This window comes from Silene latifolia, chromosome 8, assembly GCF_048544455.1.
Source record: "Silene latifolia isolate original U9 population chromosome 8, ASM4854445v1, whole genome shotgun sequence".
NCBI lineage: Eukaryota > Viridiplantae > Streptophyta > Magnoliopsida > Caryophyllales > Caryophyllaceae > Silene > Silene latifolia.
The window spans coordinates 99,250,945-99,270,212 of NC_133533.1; the positions used below are offsets into that span (position 1 = coordinate 99,250,945).

The 19,268-nt window shown below is 36.1% G+C and overlaps 1 protein-coding gene across 1 annotated transcript; it reads right to left on the minus strand.

The window, feature by feature from the left end:
- Positions 1 to 123: 123 nt before the first annotated feature.
- LOC141597110 (RNA cytidine acetyltransferase 2-like) lies at positions 124 to 18,978 on the minus strand. The gene is made up of 24 exons (XM_074417459.1): positions 18,786 to 18,978; positions 18,584 to 18,675; positions 17,598 to 17,769; positions 17,365 to 17,487; positions 17,071 to 17,244; positions 16,744 to 16,854; positions 16,489 to 16,622; positions 16,260 to 16,353; positions 16,077 to 16,175; positions 12,898 to 13,034; positions 12,495 to 12,589; positions 11,649 to 11,772; positions 11,452 to 11,539; positions 11,266 to 11,365; positions 11,121 to 11,173; positions 8,157 to 8,333; positions 8,028 to 8,065; positions 5,327 to 5,411; positions 3,332 to 3,511; positions 2,550 to 2,658; positions 2,398 to 2,467; positions 2,179 to 2,317; positions 660 to 788; positions 124 to 459 (listed from the first exon to the last, which is right to left on the minus strand). Exons 1-24 carry the CDS (start codon positions 18,888 to 18,890, stop codon positions 139 to 141), a joined length of 2,949 nt encoding a protein of 982 aa, XP_074273560.1. The 5' UTR covers positions 18,891 to 18,978; the 3' UTR covers positions 124 to 138.
- Positions 18,979 to 19,268: the final 290 nt, after the last annotated feature.

The following is a 19,268-nucleotide window of genomic DNA, read 5'->3' on the forward strand; positions in this document are numbered from 1 at the left end:
AATTAGTATTATTATTATTATTACTCCGTCAAATTTCCGCGCTCAAGAACTCACGAGAATGTCATACATGTGACGTCAATCCACCAACCCAATAATTAAATGAGGAATAAATGTGAGACCATTCATTACATTCAAGACTCACTCAAACTTAAAATTGAGTAACTTGAACCAAGTACTTGGCTTGGCCCATGTATTTATTCTCAGATAACACAATGATAACCAAAGACAGGCACGCTTTGAAAATTTGGTTTTAGTGTTCAAAACAGTAACGTCAGTATATAAATTATAAACATTCAGAAATATTCTGCATTTTCTATTAAGTTTTGCACTTACCGCTTTTTTAGGAGGTAGGGTTGATTCAATCTCCTTCGAAGCAATCTCATATACGTATTTGTAGAATTTCTTCATAGATTTTATGAAAAATGACAAGATCTGAGTTCTTTCTAGCTTCATTTGCCCCTGAAATGACGATCAGAACAAAAATCAGACATACTTTAAAGTCAGAACTCAGAGGGACCTGACGACCAAAAGTTTGAGATTTAACAGCCAGTCTTCCATAAAAGATGCACATCAAATGATCCTCAAGATATGGAATATAAAATTTATTAAAATAAAGAAAAAACCCTGCAGGTTTCAGAAAAAGAAAAAAAATATATAACCTCAATGTATGAGAAGTCCTGATTCTGCAAGCCAAAGCAAAGCAAAATAGACGCTTGAATATATGACAGTTTCACTGGTATTCTTTCTTGGAAGTATAAATGTGAGAGGACTGGAACAAGGTGCTTGATCTGTCAAAAGAGGTAAAAAACATATGCTTGATTACATAACAGCAAGAACTTTTTGTAAGAGATCGTCAGTAAAAACCGAGTAAGAAAGTGAATGGTGCGTGATAAAGAACACATGATGTACAACAATTCTGAAGACTGTTCCATTAAAACGTATAAAAGAGAAATGGTTTCAGAGTTCAGATCATTGGTCTACAAACAACCCAACACTATTATATTCAAATCGTTCTATAATGCTAGCAGGACTCCTCATATAGTCTATCCATCAAAAATTAGGATCCAACAAATTGGAAAAATGCTACTCCAATCACAAATTAGGGTAATTAAGTTGTCCTGAGTTAAATTCTAACAGCCATTAGAATACAAAATATTAGGGTGTCTGCAAGGCCACTAATTGACCCATCAATGATCCAGGTAGGCCCAACACTTGTGATACCTTCCGTCCAGCGGAAATGTATTTGATCATATGCCCTAACCAATACGTAAATCTAACAGAACTAACCCAGCCCTGAATTGACCTCGCCAAAATATGGCATGAACCTAAATATGAACAAAAACCTGAATTAATCCAAACCAGCTCAAACTTCAAGGGTCCCAAAGTTCACCCACAGGCTGAGATGTGTAGACAACAACACACTCAGAATACACCTACCCATAATTACCCGAACCAGAATCCAAACATACCTGAGATGACGCAAATGAACAGACCTGAGCCGAATTACACGTTTTACAGATCAGCTAATACAAGAAACCAAACAAAAAGAAAAAGCTTTTTTTATAGAATTATCCTTGGGCGTCATAAAACATCCCGTGTTGATCATCCATTAGATCTGCTTTACACCTAATCAGTATTTTATTCACATGCTTCACTTTTACAGGGACTAGTTAATTCATCACTCTAACCAATAAGAGTGCTCCAATACACAGCAACTCAAAGAGACATCAAACTTTGCTGGGTAGAGGATTCATAGTCTAGAAAACACAGCTCCTAATTGATCTCAATAGACATAACTTAAGCGCATAATCCTTTTAGCTTAACTGCCAAAAGTCCAGCAAATAAGAATTCTTATACTTATATACAGCAAAGTACGACAAGTCACGAATGCCTTGAGCCTTGAGGGTTCCTCCAAATGGAAGGTAGTGGGAGGGAGTTGGTTGTACGTAGCATACCCTAGTATTGATCACATATACAGGTTGTATTCGGGTGACCCATAATGAGAATAGCATCGACAATTGGATCGATGACAACTAGTTCGTTATAAAAAGAAGCGCTTGTAATTCAGTGAGCCATTTTATCCTATAGATTCTAAGGTTAACAATAACACAGGATAAGCCTACCGCCTATTAAAAAAATAATGGATTTAGAAATTGGAAAATGAGTCACAATTCATACCAGAGTAAAATCAGACAGATTATCAGTATATGATTGCAGAAGCTTCAAGTCGAGAGGGCATATGTACTCATTTACAGACTTCAAATATCTATCTGCGGTAGATTCCGCTGCTTCAAAGTTGATTTCAGGGTCCAACACACTAAAACAAAAGAATTGCGAGACTGCATCAGAAACTTGAAATATGTGAAAGAACATGAAGCTGCAAATACAAATACTAACCTCATGGCAAGTTTATACTCCATGCAACGAAAGCTAGAAGAGAGCAGTCCACAAAATCTTTGCTTAAATACTATGGACAAAAAAGGCAATGAATTGAAAATATTTCAACATAATTAAGAATGGATAGGACCACTGATAGATTACCAACACACCTCGATAAAATGGCCCCAAATGGCCCCACTCATCGCCCGGATCAGCTTCAAAATCATCATTACGCAATGCCTTCAGAACCATGCAAGTATGTTCTCCAGTCACCGCATTCTAGTTTAAAGAGGAAAAACCCACGTACAAACAAACAAAAAAAATACCATCAGTAAGGAAGTAAAAGAGCATATGTTACTGTAAGCCTTGAAAGGCCTTAATAAATGCCTTGGGCACCTTAACTACACCGTGGAATGAATTTTTAACTTCGGAAACTGAAAGGAGACAGCAATTCTGGATGTCATGTCTGAGTCACACAAAGCTGACAGAAACCAACTGTTTTTTAAGGACACATCTCTAACTTCTACAAGCTGTCAAGCTCTCAACTAGGTACCATACTTCCCACCATCTAGAATTCTCGCAATCCAAAATGTTCTGGCATTTCTTTCTTTATTTACTTTTGTTGAACTTGATTTATAACCATTTTTTTTCTGAGCTATATTGTTCACTTGAGTGTTTCATAGGTGACTTGTTTGACCTTATTAAATTTCTTTTCTGAGTTTGTTTGACTAAACTGAAATCAAGGAAATTAAAGTTTAAGAATCAAGGAATTTAATGAACAAAGCTCTGGTGTTTGTCCACTATCTCAAGGCTCCAGAAAAATTTGGGCATCAATAAGAAAAGTCTGTCTAGACATCAACCTCCGAATAAACAAAAGAGTTAAGTCCATTTAAGAAAGCATTATAATGGAAGCCAATCAAACAGAACACAAGAGAAATGTTGAAAAACTAACAGGGATCTGGCCAATATAGAAAGGAGCAAATTTGTGTTTCCTCCAAAACCGAAGTAGATCCAGTGTAAGCCCAAACGATACACCCATGTAATGCAGCTTCTCAGGCCGCCTTTCTCGAAGGTGTAAAAGCAAAGGCGGCAGGTTTGCTTTGGGCTTAATACTTTCTTCTAGAAGTGATACCTAATTAACAGTCAAGAAGAGAACTACAATTAGACACCATTCTGCCAACTATACTCTCAGAATATCACATGAACGGGAATAACCAAATTTGTTTAGATTGAGCACTTCTCACATATTCAGAATATCAAAGGTAAATTTTGTTTTTTTTTATATTTCGAGACGGTTCCAACTTGAGGGCAAATTAATGGATGAGACTCTTAGTTTAAAAAAGTGCGCCTAAGGTGCGCCTAGGATAAGGTGCGCCTTTTAGACAAGGCTCACCTAACAAGGCTAACTAGTTTGCACTTTCTGTATCTATTAGACAAGGCTCACCATTACTTTTCCCCATTATTCCTAACTTTACCCCTTGACATGTTAGCCAACTTGGAAACTCCTAAAAAGGCTATTGTTGTCCAAAATTTTATTTGGAAATTACAATTTTTTTATAAAAAATAGGGCGCCTCACTTCCAAAAGGCGTGAGCCTTTGCCTTGCGCTTCGGCCCCTTAGCGCCTCTGTGCGCCTTGCGCATTTTCAAACTAAGATGAGAATTGAGAATTTGCAACTAACTAATCATCAATATACAGCCCAAAACAAATAATAGTAGAGTGAAACATAAATTTCACCTTTTTCAACAAAAATAAATAATCAATACAATGAAGATTAATAGGTGAAAAGAGCACTTTTAGGCCTTGTGTAAGGAGCCGCAATTCAGCCTCATAATCCCTGAAATTGCGGGGGCAGTCCATTCACTTCGAACCCTTAGATTTTCATTATGCACTTATGTATTTTCGATTCTGTTTTTATATTCTAGTAGTACTCCAAGATTACTTCCTGCGTGTCGTCGAATCTTGGAGCTAGTCGTTTAGTTTAAAATACGTTTTTAGGCGTTTAGAAAACGTATCGCTATTCTCCACAATCAATATTTCATGCTACCAGACATGTAATATCAAATTTGCCTCTATGGGAGGTACTAGTCAAACAATCTACTTCCCATCAAAAGCTTTCTTATTTACTCGTTGCTTGCATTCTTATGAATTGTTGCCTTCATGCTTACTAACGAGCATGTGTGTGTCGAACGTTGATGATCGAGACTAGGATCCCGACAAACGGTTTCGCAAACCGAGACCGATTACGAATGCACTAGTGGGCGATCCCTCACTAATGCTTGACGCTCTCGCTTGCATTCTTGTCGTGAGATTAGACAAGGGTGCACACCACGTTCCGGCTCAAAGTACCGGACCGTGACACCTTGTTTGGATATCAAATTAGGAGGGAAATGGGGGAGGGGGATTTGGATACGATTTCCCTCCAAAACTTTCCTATTGTTGAGAGATTGCCTTTGAGGAGGGAAAATCCCCTACTCTCCCTACTTTAAATCCCCTACTCTCCCTCCCTTTCCTTTCCCTTCAAATCCTTCCATCCAAACACACCCTTAGATCATGAATGGGGCACGTGATGGATGGGTTCTCTCTTTTATACTATCTATCTTGTTCAGTAAGTCGAGTATGGTGGTTCTTCTAGCTATGAATTTGGTTCAGCTTCATATTAAGTGGTTATGTTCCCAAATAACAATCACAAGGTGGTTCTGGACCCAAAAAAAAAAAATCATTGGTTTTTTGAAAACAGGTACTTAATTATTCCCCCACAGTATTTCGTTTCGCATTACCAAAACACTGCAATAAATACTGATAAATAAGAGCCATTAAGAAGCCGTTTACAAACCCAAAAAGTCAAAACAAAATAAAGGTTACCCATCTCAGCACCATGTTAACAACCACAACAGTATCACACGGATAGAAAATTAAACAGAATTCATTTACTTCACCAAACTAACCTGTTCTCCAGCTCCCAAAGTTGGCTGTTCAACGTTGTCCTCCTCATCTGATTCAACGATAGAAGTCAACTGTCCTTCATAGTACCTGAAGGTTGAAAGTCAGTATATCTATGACATAAGAACAAATGATTAAACTGTGTCAACACAGACAAAAGATTATGAAGACTAGAAATAAATGTCTGCATTATATAAAAAGGCAGAATACAGCTTAGATTTCTAAAAGGCAGAAAATCTGCCATCACAAACGCTGTAAACTGCATGCTATCAGTAAAGCAGTACTATACTCTAAAGTGTACATCCCACAGCAACTGCATTACACGAGCTAATTTCACATGAAATGCCTCACAAAAGCACCAACCCCAATCCAGCCCTAGTAGAGCAAGACAAACAACAAAACTACCTCATTCCGACAGAAATATATAGTTAATTTACATGAATGGAGGACGTAAGAATTCTGACGTGGAAGGCACAAGTTTTTTCAGTGATTCCCGACGGTATCATACCCTTCACGAGACCGCATTTTTTTTCCATTATGATTAAAGAGCATTGACGGATATAAGAATTCAGAACAAATGTTTGAGAAAAAAGCACAGAAGTAACATAATCGAAACTAAACCACAATAATTTAAATTACCACACAAATCTGAGAAACCATTAAGGGTTTGTTTAGATAGCAAAATAACAGCAAAATAGGAGGGAAAGAGAGGGGAGGGGGAAAGGAAAAGGAGGGGAGAGAGAGGAAGGGGGAATGGAGTATGTGTGTTTGCATACAATTTCCTTCCAAATCTTTCTTATGGTGGAAGGATTTTGGTTTACCTTGGAGGAGGGAAAACGGATGCCTTCAAATCCCTCCACCCTCGTTTGCTAACCAAACAAGGAATTTTATATCCTTTACTCCCCTCCCTTTCCTTTCCCTCCAAATCCCCCAAACTAAACAAGCCCCAAGAGAAATTTTAATTATTTTATTTATCGAGAAAAAGAATGTTGTGGGAACTTTGTGATCAAATTAATTTTCCATTTAACTACAAAGATTTTTCATCTTCAATCAAAATAGAAATTGCCTACGAGTACTTTGGCTCTTATCGCTGGAACAATACGATTATACGGAGCAGTTAAAAGCACGGGCAGAAATATATTATCTTAAAAAGACTGGAACTTATGAAACAACACCAGTTTAGGAGTCGAACCCGGTTACCCACGATGTATCTCATCCAACATACCTGACTTGGCGCCCAGTACATGTTCATGTTTTGTTTCGAGATTCAGTCAAATAAGGGTTTTTATTTATCAATTTCTTTGATGTGAACCCATGGGTAATGTTGTTTTGTAATAAGTTTTTTTTTCAAAAACTACCAAACATTTACCTCATTTCCAAAAATACTACCCAACATTATTTTCTTTTGCTTTACTACCTCAGTTTATAAGAAAATTGTCATAGCAATACCAACTGCTGATTTACGACCAATTTGGTCAACATTCCGGCGTTGACTAGCCGGAATAATTATTTTCGTTCAAATTTTGCCGAAGACTACCAAATCTCAGTTTTTTTCAAATCCCCCTACTACTAAGAGAATAAAAATTCTCTTAGTTTTCCCGCCTAAATAACTCCTACTTAATTGGGCCTATTTTCTGGATATTGACACCACAACATTAGACGGATTGTAAATTGTGGATCATATAAGTAGCCACATTTTTCTATCCCACATGTCAAAGTAAGAAACTATTAATAGCCCACGTTTTTGAATTAGCCATTGTTTTTACCTATTTTTGTTTTAAGATTAATACGCGTTTTAATTAGATTATACAACTAACTTAATTATATTATTAATGTCATAAAATAGTTGTATGTAATGATATACCATTATTTTTAATAGTAATAAAATAGTAACTTTTTTAAAGTATTTTTTTTATGATAATAAGCATTTTTTTTCACCTTCTATTAATATTAATATTAATAGACTATAACAATTAATTAAATCATAATTCATTTATGTAAATACTTTAATTGAGAGCGTCTCTTTATAAAATAAATCTAAAAAATGCCGTGCTTTAGCACGGGAACTACACTAGTTCATTTTTAATTAAATTTACCTGATTTCCTAACAATTGATAACGTAAATTTATTAGGGGATTAAAAAAAGGAAATAGACTTTTAAGAACTTTTAGAGGATAAAAAATTGAATATAACATTTTTACGAGTAAATGAAAGGATAACTAAATTTGGAGGAAAGTGGAATTAGGGAAAAATCAGTAGGTAGTTTTGGGGCAAATGGAAGAAAGTAAGGGAGTTTAATAAAAAAAATACAAAAGTTTGGTAGCTCTTTACAAAATAAAAGTAAGTCAATGTCGGAATATTGACTTTTTTTGCCGGAATAGTGTCTTTGGTAGTTTCCGGAAACAACATATAAATGTTAAATAGTAAAAAGCAAAAAAAATAATGTGAAATAGTGTTTTTGGAAATGAGATAAATGTTCAATAGTTTTTGACAAAAAAAAAAAAAAAAAACTAAAAATAATAATATAACTTCTATGATAAATAATACAGTAGGAGTAGTAATACTATTATAATCAAGCCTGGCCCTGGCCCGCCTGTGTTGAACATGACATAAACCCAACGATTTTGACATATGAGTCACATGACCTGCCCTACCTACACTTGAAAAATAGGAGAGAATATTGTTTCAATTTTTAAGGGTTTTTACCTTGTTAGGAGCTTCACTGCAGCTGACCCATATCCAAGCTACAGAAAGCAACAAAATTAGAGAGGCCAACTGTGATAAATTGTAATTGTCCATATCAAGGCAATCAATTATAATGGAAGGTATAATTACCCTCATGGCACTGGGATGGGTGGCTATTCGCACGATGCGAGCACCAGAAAGAGTAGGGAAGTTTGTGTCTAAAAATTGCTGACAAAATTTCCAGGGTATTTGGTCCCCATGAGGAGATCGACCATCTTTAAGGCTTGTTTTAGCTGAATCACTAGATATTTCTCCTTCAAGACAAACCTACAATAACAATTTCAAATCTTCATTGAATATAATAATAGGATGCATGTAAAAATTAAGATGGAATAAAGTTTTGTCGGAGAAAGAGGACAAATAATGTCATTAACCGGATATTTTCTGGTGCCCTCTAGCCTCCTACTACAAGTTTACTTGGAGCACTCAACCATGACAACAAGCAAAAAGCATTTAAGTACAAGATATGGTAATTTTAGGAACTCATTTTGGGTACCCAAGGTTTAACAAAATACATATCCCCTCTCAGGAAATATCAATGACAGGAAAAGGTAAATGTAAATGAGATACGTAAAAAAGGCAACTTCTAACAAGTTATCACTATCTCCCCTGATAAACACTAAAACTTTGGAGAGACGATCTCTCACTAAGTTATTGAGAGACCTCTTTTATCGTACCCATTTATGTACTTTTCATACCCCTTTTATTATTGATTGTGGTTCAAAATGTATTTTTCATTTGGTACATGTTTTCATAATTATCGTACCTATTTTATTATATATTGTAACCATCTTTATTAGTACCTCATTTTACAGTATTCGTATTGATGCTATTGATTTTTGTACCACTTTTTCATCAATTGGTAAAGACCGTCACTCAAGAGACCTACTCCCTCCCTGATAAATAGATTTAGATTAAGGTTCAGGTAAGAGCCAGAGTAATGCATGTACTACTCCATTCAACTCCACTCTACCTATTTGTGTTTTGCACAAATATTAAGAAGGGTGGGGTTGGGTGGAATATATTGTAGATAAATAATGGGGTATGATGTAAATAAGTGGGGTATGAGTGTAAAAGGGTGGAGTTTGATGTAGAAGTAATGGGGTATGAGTGGCAAATATTGTAAATAAGTAATGGGGTATGAGGACAAAATGGTCATTTGTCATTCTTTTTTAGGAAATAGGTAGAGTGGAGTTGAATGGATGAAAAAGGAAATATGGTAGAGTGGAGTTGAATGGAGGAAGTATTTAATTATGAACGCTTGTTTTTTTAAGGCAAAGGGTTTAGAAGAGATATCATTGATAGCAACAAACATGTGGCCCAACAAAGTGAGTGACCATAGGTCCATAACATTTTATTAAAGTAAACTTTTGACGTACGCACGAATGACACGACAGACCTGGTAAGAATAGCGCGTAAGCTAGGGATGGCAATGGATCGGGTTGGATCGGATTTTGCTAGATCCAAACCTGATCCACTTATTGGATCCCCAATCCATATCCAAACCCGATCCATATCCAAAACCTTAAAATCCATACCCGATCCATTATACCTTTTTCCAAATCCATATCCGCTCCAAATCCATACCTGATCCACCATATAATCCAAAACCCCACCCGAAACTTGATTTGACAATATAAACTATTTTATATATATGACAATTGAAATTTCACATTTAATAAATGCTAAATTTTCAAAATATTTGATTGGATCGGGTTCGGGTATGAATGAATCGGGTTTGGACATGGTTCATGTTTTTCAATAATGGATATGGATATGGGTATTTAAATAGTGGATCGGGTATGGGTTTCTAAACGTTGGGTTTGGATCGGATTTTTCCCTTCGGGTCGGTTCGGTCGGAGCCACAATTGCCATCCTAGCGTAGGCACGAGACATTGATGAAACACACATTTTAACGAGAGGTTTATGAAGGATAGTTAATGCTTTATAAACAGAATATGCACCTATATATAATGAAGGGGTTTTATTCAGGACATGTTTGAAATATGCTCGCCATGAAATACCCATGGTAAAATAGTTATAGAATCAATAGTATTAATGAATCTTATTCTACTTAACTACCACACACCTAAAAGGACCATCGAATTGCTGCTTAAGTTCATCGAATTAAATTCATAATGTTAACTCACTACCAATAAAAATGTTGTAAAGAGAAGCAATTATGATGAATTAAAGAGTGGTGATAGAGTCATATAGCCATAGCCATAGGTCTTAGTTACGGCCAAAAGCTAAAAAATCAGTTAGTGAGAGAAAGAAGAGAGAATCTCTCTCTTTTTTCTTAGAACTTCTCTCTTTTTTCTTAGAACTTTGGAGATCTGGAATTTTTCTCCTAATCTCCTTCCTCAAGACTTCATCTATCTTCTTAAGCCCTCTCCACTCCATCATCTTCTTCCATCTCCAGGGATATGGATATGGATATGGTGATGTAAATTTCTTGTCTTTTTTCAGTTCTTTAATTGAAAAAAATCAGTTTTTTTCTTGATTTTTACCTTCTTATAGACTAGACTATAATTTACTCTCCATTTTAGCATAGGAGAGTTTTTTTTAGTCACATGTCTTAGTTAAAGATGGTTTAAATCAAGGATTAAAGAGCAAATTTTCAAGAGTTCATCTTCAATTTGATTATACCCAAATCATTGTTGATATTAGAAATATATAAGTATATGATATTGTGTTTGGATCTTTAATCCTTTTGGATTTCTATTAAATCTGGATTTTTTTCCGGTTGAGATCTCTTTGTTTCTCTATTAGAATTGTTTATGACGACAATTCTAGATGACCATTTCTTAAAGTTTATTAGTTTATGTTCATTCTTTAATTCTTTTATGGGGTTTTTTAGTGACTTTCTTTTCTTATGAGAGTTCCGGTTGATGCCCTTTTTTTCTTAATTACTTGGTAATTTGAAAATCTTTGATTTTCGTTTACCGTTCTCATCCTTGCGGATGATATAGGTTGGTTTCAATCAACCTAGTTTCCTCACCTTATCAAAAAAAAAAACTGTTGTAAAACACAGGAAAGAAGAGTTAAACCAACCTGAACAACGCACAAAATATCAGGAAGGTGATTCTTTGATTCATCAACGGGACCTACGCAAACGATATAGTGATCAATATATAAGCTACTGTGAGATACACAAGATTTCATCCAAAATAAAGATCACATAAAACCACAAATATACCAAGCAACACAAATAAGTGATGAGCTGGAGCATCCGCCATTAATTGAAGGTCATTTGGAGAATTCTTGTAGTGTGATGCAACATAAAGAGCCATCATCCTCTGCAGGTTCAATACATATTAGATTCCTAGAGATCAGTGAGATTTTCTTGACACATTAAAGATAATATATCTAAGATAACATTTACCTGCAAAAATAACTCGCTGTCTTTGTGATATGAGAAGAGGGTGTCACGGTTAACATAATAGAGATCACAGTCACCAGGAGGGGGTAGCCTGATTTCAGAAAAGAAAGAAAGGACATCAATTATTTAACTAATCTCAGAGGAAAAGATTTTGGCCAGTAGGATGAAACGAAGACCTTATCATTCTATTTTACACTAACCTGCTAATATTAGGAATGTAATTTGCAGCATCCAAACACAATAATCCGTTAAGCCATGATTCAATAGAGTCACCTGAGCCGTATCTAATAGACTCGTTCAACTCAATCTTCTTAAAAAGCCGGCCTGCAGAGAAGGAAATTGAAACTAGATCATTTAAAAACCCAGAAAAGGATGAGTCAATATTGTTCTTCTCAAAATACGAATCAAACCAATGTCATATGTAGTATATTACTAGTGTCATAACTTCACTAATCCTTTACTCATCTAGTAACTAATTAGTGTTCTCATGCAGCCCTTCTAGATTCGGAATGATAAAAAGATTTCACTGAAGTCTCCTCTCATCTAGCAAACAGATAGCAATAGCAAAATGAACCAGTCTCACAAACAAATTCATGATTGTTATGTCCAGTGAAACACTTTCTTAAGGGTATCGAGGGACTAGGTTTGCTTATGCTTGTCTTGAACTTTTATCCCTGTCACAAATGATATGTTTCAATGTTCATACCAGGTCTAAAAATCTAACACAAATTGATAATTAAACCCAAAAAACAAGAAAGGTGGTATCTACACCTCCATAACATGCCATCCATTCAGACAAGGAGCATTAAGACCCGAACCCATCCCCAAAAGATAGTATCTAATGAATGTTTCCATGAGCCCCTCTAGACTTAGAAGGGTAAAAGATTTCATTAAAGTCACTTCTCACAGTTTTAACTGGTAGGACGTATTCCAGTATGAGATAACCCATTTTGAACAAGGTTTAATCAAAGTAAAAGTCTTCAACAAAATGAAACTACTTTTTAATGTTTACTAGATAGTCCAACCAACAATACATAAACACATACCAGACAAAGAACTATCAAGATTCTTAGACAATTGACTCTGCTCCTCCAACTGCTGCAGAAGCTTCAGAGATAGGGATCGTCCAGTACCTTCATAACTGCACAAATAAAGGATGATAGAAGAGTGATTCAAAACATTGGTATTAGGCTATTATGATTTAGAATAAGAATTCAAACTCAAACTTATAATCATAGCCTAATAAATATGAAAGATGATGAGGAGTAAGGGCAAGGTCAAAAAAAATAAGGAATCTGGAACCGTAAACCAGGAAACATTGAAGAGTTTCATGAAATAACAGATACGACACATGACACATAGCAAGAGGGGAAAAGAAAAAGGCAACAAAGATCCACACAAAAATAATATCAATCTTATCCTTAAATCTCCATACAAAATGAGCCGTACCCATTCACAGTAGAAGAAATGAAGACAAGATATGGCCCTAGAAGAGATTTGACCATAGGCAGAGGAATTGCTGCTGCCTCATCAATCACTAAAAGCTCCACTTGAGTCAATTTCTCATGTTCATTTGGTTGTATATACTGTGAACAAAAAATGGAAGAGATAAGCAGCAAATAGTTCTTCACACAGGCAAACAATGAATTAAATTGCTAAACGAATCTCTGGATCAAATAAGCATGTCGCACATAAGTTGCGCCTCTTGGTGTAACTATTGACGCACAAAAAACTCAAGACAAATGTGCATTATTTTATGGGATATTTCATAGGAATAATCCGTACTATTACCCAAATTCTCAAATTAAACAGAACTATATTTTAGCCTAAAATAAACCCAACTTCGGATACTCCCTTCTCGAAATACACTATCTTAATTTTGACCTGCTATATCAACTCTTTTTCCCCCTTTACTGCCTCCCCCACATACTTCCTCACTCATTTCCACATCACACTCCACCGCACATCACCACCACCACACAAGCACCACCACAACCTACCACCGCCTCCTCACCACCTGACCTACTAGCCACCACCTTTTTCACCGCTTCATTCATTATCAGCCATGGAACTTTCGAAAAAATACTCTGGTCGTCATCACAGAAGAAAAGCTTGTCATGGTCATTATAATCATGGCCCAAATGAAGGTACAGATACGGCGTTGTTGACTCAGCCGAAGCATTAAGATGTTTATTTTCCAGCAGATGAGGGAAAACCTAGCGCAGTAGATGAAGGAGCAGATATAATGACGGGTGTCCAAGTCAGAGAATGGTATAGCAAAGCAGGGCAATTCAGAAACAAACTCATCGAAAGCGGCCTTAGTAGAATCGGAACTGGTGACAAGGACCATCTCAAACTTGTCGCAAGGTAAGGTATTGTAAACATCCATGATGGAGCGGAAAAAATGAGATCAAGTAAATAGAGAGGAGAAACAGCAAATGATAAGGTGTTTTCGGGGTACGACATCGAAACCAACAAGCTCACCAGTAGAACAACGGACCAATGAAGTGATGTTGCTATTATCTGAGCTTGTAAACATGTATATATGCTTATTCCCTAATGATACAGATAACAATATTCGAATTGATTATTCCCAAGCACATGTTCAGGGTGTGGTTAATTGCTCAACAAAGGCTCTTAACTCAGGATAGGCTTTAACTAGACCTGTCAAACGGGTCGGGCGGGCCGGGGTCGGGTCATACGGGTCTCGGGTCGGGTCAGAATACGGTCAGAAGAAGTTTATGACGTCTTCTATTTTAACATTTTTTAGTCGGAAAAACATACTTTTTAACAATAAAATAATTATATTCACTACTTATCGTACTTATATTAAGAGATCTATAAAATAAAATTATTATAAATTATTTTATATAAGAATTTTATAAAATTGATTTTTTAATTAATTTTTTCATTTAAATTATTAAAATAATTATTTTTCTATTTATTATTTCAAATAAAATATAAAAATATTAATAATAATATTATTGATTTATCTTTGACCCATCTGGTCGAACGGGTCAGGTCGGGTTTTGACCCTAAAATAACGGGTCATTTCGGGTTCTGGTCGCGATCAAGATTTACGGGTCTTCGATCCTAAAGAATTGGGTCGGGTCGGGTTTACGGTTGAGGATAGGTTTTGACAGGTCTAGCAGCAACGTATGCAGATTGTGCAGGCAAAGCTTTGCTTTGTGTGTGGCTTAAAGGAGGAGAACCATGATCATTGGTTCTTCCAATGTGTTTTTAGCAAGTATTGTGTGAAGTTGTTTTCTGCTTGAATGCAGGTTCATCTACCTGATCCGCAGGTAATCAGCAGCTGGTGGCTGCATCTTTGATTGAGATCCATGCTTATGAAGAAGGTTATTGCCATGAAAATGGCCAGCCTTATGTATCATCTATGGATGAATAGAAATAGGGGCAGATTTGAGGGTAGCTTAATGAGACCAGAAATGCTAGTCTTATTAGTTCAGAATGATGTGCGGACAAGACTTAGAACTTGTAATATTCAATGTAAGAATGGTCGAGTCTTAGCATGGTTGGATGACATTAGAAGTACTAGGGGCTAGCAAGTGTTGCTAATGCCAAGTCAATGTTTGTATACAACTTACATTTTCCCAACAACAACAACATCAAAGCCTTAATCCCAAAATGATTTGGGGTCAGCTGACATGAATCATCCTTTAGAACCGTCCATGGGTGAACGCACACCTCAAAATGAGAAAAAAAGAGTGAAACATAATATAAAGTCAAGGTAAACTTATAGGTTTTAAAATCGAATTCCGGATGTCTTTTATAAAAACTTAAAATTTAAATCGAGAATAAAGATTAAAACGATTTTGAAAACCGAAGTAGAATATAAGGATCCGGAATACTTTAAAAGTAAACTAAGTAAAATATATAAGAAAGTGGATGGTAAAAAGGTGTAATAAATGAGAGAAGAACAAATAAATTTTTTTAAAAAAAATTAAATAAAAACACTAAATCTGTCAAATAACAACTTACATTTTTCCAAAAAAAAAAATATTTGAATTGATTGTTCAACAATAAATCTCCAAGAAGAAACCATGAGTTACTTGGAAATGGCTTGCAAAAGAGATTTCAACCCATAACATTGAAACCCACCCTTCACCCACGGAGCCCTACCGACCCATAATTTCGATACCCTGGACTACCGCTCCTCCACCATCATTTGAGGCAATTTTCCAAAACCCCAAATCCCCATTTCAATTGGGTGGTAAACGTTAATTTGGGGTTAGGATGGTTGTGACTTGTGAGGTTGTGTTGTTATGGTGGCTGTGGGGGTGGATGCAGGAGGTCGTGAGTTGGGGTAGCGGTTGTGGTGATGGTGATTGTGGGTGGACAATAGTAGCTGTGTTGGTGGTGATATGGCCAGGGTATGTAAGTAACTAAGAAGGGAAGGGGTTTCTTATCACAAAAACAAAGCAAGAATGGGTTTCTTTTCACGACTAACTAAAAATTTGCTTTAGAATTATTAAATTAATTTCACGACTGATACAGCACCACATAGAATGGCTTCGTGAACAGGCCCAGATAGCAGAAGAAAACAGGGGGCCTACTTTCAGTTATAAAAACAAACATGTAAAGATTTATATGATATCCAACCAACAAACCTGGATGGTTTGCCTATGTTGCTTGTAGATATTGATTCGAACTGTTGCTTTCTTAAATTCCGGATCAGAGCTTTTGATAACGTCATAGTCGATGTGCTCCTACAAATGAAACAAAAATATGTTAACATTCTTAATTAGCAACAAGGTGTTCTAGAGAAATCCAAACTTAAGAAGAAATTCAACCTTATACTCCAATGAATCAAATCCTTTGCGAATAAAGTCAAACAATGTCTTCAGATTGTCAGGACTCGGTGCAGTTACAAAGATATTAGAATACCTGCAATGATCAACTTCCAGGATCAAAGTATGCACAAATAAATAACAATGCAAAGAACAGTTTCACCACTCTTGAATTTTTCCCTTTACTTATATATAGATAGGAAGAAGAGAAGAGGAAGAATTGTGGTAATACCCAGCAGCAACTGCTCCAGCAATAGCTAAACCAAGAGCTGCAGATTTACCACGGCCACGAGCAGCAAGGAGAGCAACTGTGCTGCGAAGTGTTTTATCCAAGATGGCATCAAGAAATGAAATGACTGCTTTTCCCTGAGGTAAAGAAAGGCAGAAATGAGAAGTCTAGAACGGCTAATAGTGATATTGAATAAATAGGCACTTAGTGACATCAGCCCAGAAATACAGATATCTAAAATTCACAAATTACCAGTACCTGATCAAGAGTGCAACATTTCTTAATCAAAGGACCAACTGGAAAGTCCTCATTTAAATCCTCCTTCAAGTTCTTTAAACTGCGTTCTGCCTCTGAAAGGCCTTCACAGTCCTTAAATCCAAACCGAAAAGATTGAGACAGATACGAACATTAGTTGCTATAGTTTTATTGAGGTAGTACATTACAAAAGAACAGCATAATTGCTTTAAACCCCATCCCATTTTGACAGGCGAAACAAGATTTTCCTCAACCATTAGTTGAGGTAATTGACTGTGCGTCAAATGTTATAAGTTCTATGGGGCATAAAGGAAGAGGGTATAAAAATACCTCTTCAACAGGAATAGGAGTAATCGTTCGTATATGAGAAGAAATAGGTAATATGTTCAGCTCATCGTCCATGACTACGCATGCTTTGCAGGATGCAATTGATAATAAAAATCGTTCATTGAAACGACCGGCAGCCTCAGAATGGGATTCTGTGCGATATCTTTCATGAACGTCCTGGATTAAGCAACAGTTAACATAGACGTAACCATGTATAGAGAAGCAACAATGTGCAAGAATGTATTTCATTTGCATGACTTAGGGCATTTACAGAAACTAGTGAGAAGTAATCAATACCATAACCATGGTGCACAGACTTGTGAGTGAGTTAATTGAACGTATAAGCAGTAAAATTATTCCTCCTCCCTCAACGGTTTCTATAGTTCTTGCAAGGAGATTTGGAGTCAATGCTTCGAAGTCCTTCATGTAACCAAACAAAGAAGCTTAGAAAATAATCACGGGGACCGAGGAAAAGGAAAAATGACAACAGCAAAACGCATAAAAACCAGCTTATGGACAAATGGAGCTACCTGTAATATGCACATGCCAAATGTATTGCCGAGCACTCTTTCTGAATCTTTGTACTTGCAATGTGTTATTCCTCCACTTTCAAGGAAAAGTGAAAAAGGATCAACCTTTTCAGGATCCAGAAGTCCTCTCATCATATATTTCTTCACCTGTTTTGCACGCTTTTTCTTATGGCTGAAGAGTTCCAAAAAAAACAGCAATTTTCAAGGTTAACTACTTCGCGCATCCAGAACAGAACAAGTGGCTGATTATGTGAGACAGTCTTATACTAGACTCACTTACAATTACAAGAAGGTGATCATGTATTCATGTTCAATACACAAAGAGTAACATCAAAACATTACTCTTCAAATATACACAGAATTAGACAAACTGATTCTTCTAAATAGCCTGAACTTTACTTTCCTTAATAACCAGTATCGGCATACCAAAGTAGCTTTAACTGATAATTGGTCTTTGACGACAATAATGTGGCTTACTGTATTCCCTGTATAACAATCACATATTTCATGCTAAAGACCTCCAAACACATCAAAACACCCAATCAGTTTCCTCTCTTTTTAATCTTACACATTCAAGCTTATCTGAAATACCTCATTCCTGATATATAAACCCTACCGCCACTAAATTCAAGCTGAAAATTTCATGTGATTCCAAAATCACTCGTTCCAATATCCCAACCCCACAAAATTGAGTATTCACCACAAAGCTTCAAAAGTTAGGTTCCCTAAACTTAAAGCTAAACTCAAGCACGAAATTTCATGCTATCCCGAAATCCCTCATTCCAATTTCTAACTCCACAAATTAAATAATTCGCCACGAAACTTCAAAAATTGGGTGCCCCCTAAACTTAAACCCAGCAAAATCATTCCAAATAGCAACATAATAATAATTCTATAATGTTTCGGAGCCTCGTAAAACATCAAAAATCTACACAAATATACACATGAATGATTAACAAAGATTAAGTTAAATAAGGAAATAGAACCTGCTGAGCTCAAGTTTGTCTTTATAGCACCAAAGAACAGACGGTCTAGCCTTAACAACAGCCTTACTAAGCATATAGTGAAGATTAACAATCTGCATAACACACAAAAACATCAATATAATTCAACAACCCTAATTGAAGAACACAATTACAGCATTAAGTTATGATTTACATAGATAACAGAAGAAGGAGGAGAAAAAACCTGGTCACGAGACTTGTCACCAATGATAATAAAGAGTGAACGATGGCGAGTTTTGACGCCATTGTCGATTAGAGTTCTAATGCGGTCGTCAACTTTTTTCCTCATGATCTCTTCTGTAATGGGGAGAAAGGGGAAATTAGGGTTTAGGGTTTATGGAGACCGTGTTCAAGGACTGAGGTCACTATACTTTTAGTTAGGGTAAAATTGACGGTTAACGTTTTTTTTTTTTATTGGTTAAATTAATTTTTAGCTATTACACGGGAAATAGCAACTCCAAATATATTCTCTCGAAGGATAAGACGTAAATCATTAAAAACATTAGGTATGGAATGGAATGGATAACTGGAGGAGGTATGCAGTTAGGAATAGAATGGAGTTGGAAACTGGGGGAGAAAAATTCTAACTCCATTCCAAAATCTCCAACCAAACATTATCGAATCCATTCCAATCCATTCCAATCCATTCCAAAAGGTCCAACCAAAC